Source organism: Nerophis ophidion, linkage group LG23 (genome assembly GCF_033978795.1).
Source record: "Nerophis ophidion isolate RoL-2023_Sa linkage group LG23, RoL_Noph_v1.0, whole genome shotgun sequence".
NCBI lineage: Eukaryota > Metazoa > Chordata > Actinopteri > Syngnathiformes > Syngnathidae > Nerophis > Nerophis ophidion.
In genome coordinates this window covers 23,138,845-23,146,325 of record NC_084633.1, presented here as the reverse complement: position 1 = coordinate 23,146,325, position 7,481 = coordinate 23,138,845, and the positions used below count along the sequence as shown (strand labels likewise).

The 7,481-nt window shown below is 21.5% G+C and overlaps 1 protein-coding gene across 1 annotated transcript; it reads left to right on the top strand.

Moving 5' to 3' along the window:
• The first annotated feature begins 2,525 nt into the window (after nucleotides 1-2,525).
• On the top strand, nucleotides 2,526-3,320 carry LOC133541477 (ubiquitin-conjugating enzyme E2 G1-like). The gene has a single exon (XM_061884920.1). It carries the CDS (start codon nucleotides 2,637-2,639, stop codon nucleotides 3,144-3,146), a length of 510 nt encoding a protein of 169 aa, XP_061740904.1. The 5' UTR covers nucleotides 2,526-2,636; the 3' UTR covers nucleotides 3,147-3,320.
• The last annotated feature ends 4,161 nt before the right edge of the window (nucleotides 3,321-7,481 follow it).

Below are 7,481 nucleotides of genomic sequence, written 5' to 3'. Positions count from 1 at the left end.
AGAAGTCCACAGGAGGGCGCACGTTCCCTCTTAATATGCCCGGTCCTCTCCGTCTCTCTCTCTCTCTTTTTCCTTTTTTTTTGTTTCTTTTATTTATTTTTTTTACATAAGTTTTGTTACTCATACACTTATATTTATACACTAAACATGTATTTAATATTAATACACTAAACATGTATTTAACATTTATACACTAAACATGTATTTAATATTAATACAAAAACATGTATTTAATTTTAATAAACTAAACATGTATTTAATATTAATACACTAAACATGTATTTAATATTTATACACGAAACATGTATTTAACATTTATACACTAAACATGCATTTAATATTAATACACTAAACATGTATTTAACATTAATACACTAAACATGTATTTAATATTTATACACTAAACATGTATTTAATATTAATACAAAAACATGTATTTAATTTTAATAAACAAACATATATTTAATATTATTACACTAAACATGTATTTAATATTGTTACACTAAACCTATTTTTACTATTTATACCCTAAAAGTGTATTTAATATTAATACACTAAACATGTATTTAATATTTATACACTAAACATGTATTTATTATTCATATACTAAACATGTATTTAATATTAATACACTAAACATGTATTTAATATTTATACACTAAACATGTATTTAATATTAATACAAAACATGTATTTAATTTTAATAAACTAAATATATATTTAATATTAATACACTAAACATGTATTTAATATTCATAAACTAAACATGTATTTAACATTCATACACTAAACATGTATTTAATATTCATACACTAAACCTGTAGTTATATTTCATACACTAAACATGTATTTAATATTAATACACTAAACCTGTATTTAATATTTATACACTAAACATGTATTTAATATTAATACAAAAACATTTATTTAATTTTAATAAAGTAAACACATATATAATATTAATACACTAAACATGTATTTAATATTTATACACTAAACATGTATTTAATATTTATACACTAAACATGTATTTAATATTAATACACTAAATATTTATTTATTATTTATCCACTAAGCATGTATTTAATATTTATACACTAAACATGTATTTAATATTAATACACTAAACATATATTTAATATTAATACACTAAACATGTATTTAATATTAATACACAAACATTTATTTAATATTCATACACTAAACATGTATTTAATATTAATACACTAAACATGTATTTAATATTCATACACTAAACATGTATTTAATATTAATACACTGAACATGTATTTAATAATCATATACCAAATATATATTTAATTATATACTAATCATATATTTAATATTCATACAGTAAACATGTATTTATTATCCTCTAGATAAGGCACACTTGGAAATAATGAATTTCTTTATGTGTGCAGTTGCGGCACAAGTCCACAGGAGGGCGCACGTTCCCTCTTAATAAGTCCGGTCCTCTCCGTCTCTCTCTCTCTCTCTTTTTCCTTTTTTTTTGTTTCTTTTATTTATTTTTTTTACATAAGTTTTGTTACTCATACACTTATATTTATACACTAAACATGTATTTAATATTAATACAAAAACATGTATTTAATTTTAATAAACTAAACATATATTTAATATGTATAGACTAAACATGTATTTAACATTTTTACACCAAACATGTATTTAATATTAATACAAAAACATGTATTTAATTTTAATAAACTAAACATGTATTTAATATTAATACACTAAACATGTATTTAATATTTATACACGAAACATGTATTTAACATTTATACACTAAACATGCATTTAATATTAATACACTAAACATGTATTTAATATTAATACACTAAACATGTATTTAATATTAATACAAAAACATGTATTTAATTTTAATAAACAAACATATATTTAATATTATTACACTAAACATGTATTTAATATTTATACACTGAACATGTATTTAATATTCATACACTAAACATTTAGTTATTATTTATACACTAAACATGTATTTAATATTAATACACTAAACATGTATTTAATATTAATACACTAAACATGTATTTAATATTTATACACTAATCATGTATTTAATATTAATACACTAATCATTTATTTAATATTTATACACTAAATATGTATTTAATATTTATACACTTAACATGTATTTAATATTTATACACTAAATATGTATTTAATATTCATACATTAAAAATGTATTTAATATTCATATACTAAACATGTATTTAATATTCATACATTAAACATGTATTTACTATTTATACACTAAACATGTATTTAATATTCGTACACGAAACATGTATTTAATATTTATACACTAATCATGTATTTAATATTAATACACTAATCATGTATTTAATATTTATACACTAAATATGTATTTAATATTTATACACTTAACATGTATTTAATATTTATACACTAAATATGTATTTAATATTCATACATTAAAAATGTATTTAATATTCATACACTTAACATGTATTTAATTGGTTCCTGCTTTTGTTGACAAATGTTTTATTTATCAGGCTCTGAGGTCTGACAGTGATTAAGATATATTTAGTTGAATTAGTAGGGTTGGAAAGGTGGTATTTTTTTAAACGAAAATGACGGAACAGTCCGCCTTGCTGCTACGTAAAAAATTAGCAGAGTTGAACAAGAACCCAGTGGAAGGCTTCTCTGCAGGCCTTGTGGATGATAATGACATCTTTCAGTGGGAAGTGGTCGTCATTGGACCCCAAGACACACTGTTTGAAGGAGGGTTCTTCAAAGCCACTTTAGCCTTTCCCCGGGATTATCCTTTAAGTTCTCCAAAAATGAAGTTCATCACGGAAATCTGGCATCCAAATGTTGCGAAGAACGGTGATGTATGCATATCCATACTGCATGAACCCGGAGAGGACAAGTACGGCTATGAGAAGCCAGAGGAGCGCTGGCTGCCAATCCATACTGTGGAGACTATAATGATCAGCGTAATCTCCATGTTGGCGGATCCTAGCGGGGACTCCCCAGCCAACGTTGACGCAGCGAAAGAATGGCGTGACGATCCTAAGGGCGTTTTTAAGAAAAAGGTTGCACGTTGTGTGCGTAAAAGTCAAGAGATGGCTTTTGACTGATTTATTTGTTTCATCCAAGCCACCAGCAATCTCGGGGATTGAACAACAAGCTTAGCCATTAAGGTAGAACAGTCCACTAAGACATGTTTCCAGATTTCATAATTTTCTGTACAGTACATTCTTAAGTATATCATCCCTCTCCTTTTTCTAGCCTTTTGTTTTCTTTATATAAACCTATTTTGACGGCGTGGCGCAGTGGGAGAGTGGCCGTGCGCAACCCGAGGGTCCCTGGTTCAAATCCCACCTAGAACCAACCTCGTCACGTCCGTTGTGTCCTGAGCAAGACACTTCACCCTTGCTCCTGATGGGTGCTGGTTGGCGCCTTGCATGGCAGCTCCCTCCATCAGTGTGTGAATGTGTGTGTGAATGGGTAAATGTGGAAGTAGTGTCAAAGCGCTTTGAGTACCTTGAAGGTAGAAAAGCGCTATACAAGTACAACCCATTTATTTAATATTCATACATTAAACATGTATTTAATATTTATACACTAAACATGTATTTAATATTTATACACGAAACATGTATTTAACATTTATACACTAAACATGCATTTAATATTAATACACTAAACATGTATTTAATATTAATACACTAAACATGTATTTAATATTTATACACTAAACATGTATTTAATATTAATACAAAAACATGTATTTAATTTTAATAATCAAACATATATTTAATATTATTACACTAAACATGTATTTAATATTTATACACTGAACATGTATTTAATATTCATACACTAAACATTTAGTTATTATTTATACACTAAACATGTATTTAATATTAATACACTAAACATGTATTTAATATTAATACACTAATCATGTATTTAATATTAATACACTAATCATGTATTTAATATTCATACACTAAATATGTATTTAATATTTATACACTTACCATGTATTTAATATTTATACACTAAATATGTATTTAATATTCATACATTAAAAATGTATTTAATATTCATATACTAAACATGTATTTAATATTCATACATTAAACATGTATTTACTATTTATACACTAAACATGTATTTAATATTCGTACACAAAACATGTATTTAATATTAATACACTAATCATGTATTTAATATTAATACACTAATCATGTATTTAATATTTATACACTAAATATGTATTTAATATTTATACACTTAACATGTATTTAATATTTATACACTAAATATGTATTTAATATTCATACATTAAAAATGTATTTAATATTCATACACTAAACATGTATTTAATATTCATACATTAAACATGCATTTAATATTTATACACTAAACATGTATTTAATATTCGTACACGAAACATGTATTTAATATTTATACACTAAACATGTATTTAATATTCATACATTAAACATGTATTTAATATTCATACACTAAACATGTATTTAATAGTTATACACTAAACATGTATTTAATATTAATACAAAAACATGTATTTAGTTTTAATAAACTAAACATATATTTAATATTATTACACTGAACATGTATTTAATAGTTATACACTAATCATGTATTTAATATTCATACACTAAATATGTATTTAATATTCATACACTTAACATGTATTTAATAATTATACACGAAACATGTATTTAGTATTTATACACTAAACATGTATTTAATATTCCTACATTAAAAACGTATTTAATATTCATACACTAAACATGAATTTAATATTCATACATTAAACATGTATTTAATATTTATACACTAAACATGTATTTAATATTCGTACACGAAACATGTATTTAATATTTATACACTAAACATGTATTTAATATTCATACATTAAACATGTATTTAATATTCATAAACTAAACATGTATTTAATATTTATACACTAAACATGTATTTAATATTCATACACAAAACATGTATTTAATATTTATACAAAAAACATGTATTTAATTTTAATAAACTAAACATATATTTAATATTAATACACTAAACATGTATTTAATATTTATACACTAAACATGTATTTAATAGTCATACACTAAACATGTAGTTATTATTTATACACTAAACATGTATTTAATATTAATACACTAAACATGTATTTAATATTTATACACTAAACATGTATTTAATATTAATACAAAAACATGTATTTAATTTTAATAAACAAAAATATATTTTTAATATTATTACACTAAACATGTATTTAATATTTATACACTGAACATGTATTTAATATTCATACACTAAACATTTAGTTATTATTTATACACTAAACATGTATTTAATATTAATACACTAAACATGTATTTAATATTAATACACTAATCATGTATTTAATATTAATACACTAATCATGTATTTAATATTCATACACTAAATATGTATTTAATATTTATACACTTAACATGTATTTACTATTTATACACTAAACATGTATTTAATATTCGTACACGAAACATGTATTTAATATTAATACACTAATCATGTATTTAATATTAATACACTAATCATGTATTTAATATTTATACACTAAATATGTATTTAATATTTATACACTTAACATGTATTTAATATTTATACACTAAATATGTATTTAATATTCATACATGAAAAATGTATTTAATATTCATACACTAAACATGTATTTAATATTCATACATTAAACATGTATTTAATATTTATACACTAAACATGTATTTAATATTCGTACACGAAACATGTATTTAATATTTATACACTAAACATGTATTTAATATTCATACATTAAACATGTATTTAATATTCATACACAAAACATGTATTTAATATTTATACAAAAAACATGTATTTAATTTTAATAAACTAAACATATATTTAATATTAATACACTAAACATGTATTTAATATTTATACACTAAACATGTATTTAATAGTCATACACTAAACATGTAGTTATTATTTATACACTAAACATGTATTTAATATTAATACAGTAAACATGTATTTAATATTAAAACACTAAAAATGTATTTAATATTAATACAAAAACATGTATTTAATTTTAATAAACTAAATATATATTTAATATTAATACACTAAACATGTATTTAATATTCATGAACTAAACATGTATTTAACATTTATACATTAAACATGTATTTAATATTCATACACTAAACATGTATTTAATTTTTAATAAACTAAACATATATTTAATATTAATACACTAAACATGTATTTAATATTTATACACTAAACATGTATTTAATATTCATACACTAAACATGTAGTTATTATTCATACACTAAACATGTATTTAATATTAATACAGTAAACATGTATTAAACATTTATACACTAAACATGTATTTAATATTCATTCAATAAATATGTAGTTATTATTCTTACACTTAATATGTATTTAATATTAATACAAAAACATGTATTTAATTTTAATAAACTAAACATATATTTAATATTGATACACTAAACATGTATTTAATATTCATACACTAAACATGTATTTAATATTCATACACTAAACATGTAGTTATTATTTATACACTAAACATGTATTTAATATTAATACAGTAAACATGTATTAAATATTTATACACTAAACATGTATTTAATATTAATACAAAAACATGTATTTAATTTTAATAAACTAAATATATATTTAATATTAATACACTAAACATGTATTTAATATTCATACACTAAACATGTATTTAATAATCATATACCAAACATATATGTAATTATTTACTAATCATATATTTAATATTCATACAGTAAACATGTATTTATTATCCTCTAAATAAGGCACACTTGGAAATAATGAATTTCTTTATGTGTGCAGTTGCGGCAGAAGTCCACAGGAGGACGCACGTTCCCTCTTAATATGCCCGGTCCTCTCCGTCTCTCTCTCTCTCTTTTTCCTTTTTTTATGTTTCTTTTATTTTATTTTTTTTACATAAGTTTTGTTACTCATACACTTATATTTATACACTAAACATGTATTTAATATCCATACACTAAACATGTATTTAATATTAATACAAAAACATGTATTTAATTTTAATAAACTAAACATATATTTAATATTATTACACTAAACATGTATTTAATATTTATACACTGAACATGTAATTAATAGTTATACACTAATCATGTATTTAATATTAATACACTAATCACGTATTTAATATTCATACACTAAATATGTATTTAATATTCATACACTTAACATGTATTTAATATTTATTCACAAAACATGTATTTAATATTCATACACTAAACATAGATTTAATATTCATACATTAAAAATGTATTTAATATTCATACACTAAACATGTATTTAATATTCATACA

What these genes read in the sequence shown, in the direction of transcription:
- LOC133541477 (XM_061884920.1), top strand. Translation starts at nt 2,637, where the DNA reads ATGACGGAACAGTCCGCCTTGCTGCTACGTAAAAAATTAGCAGAGTTG.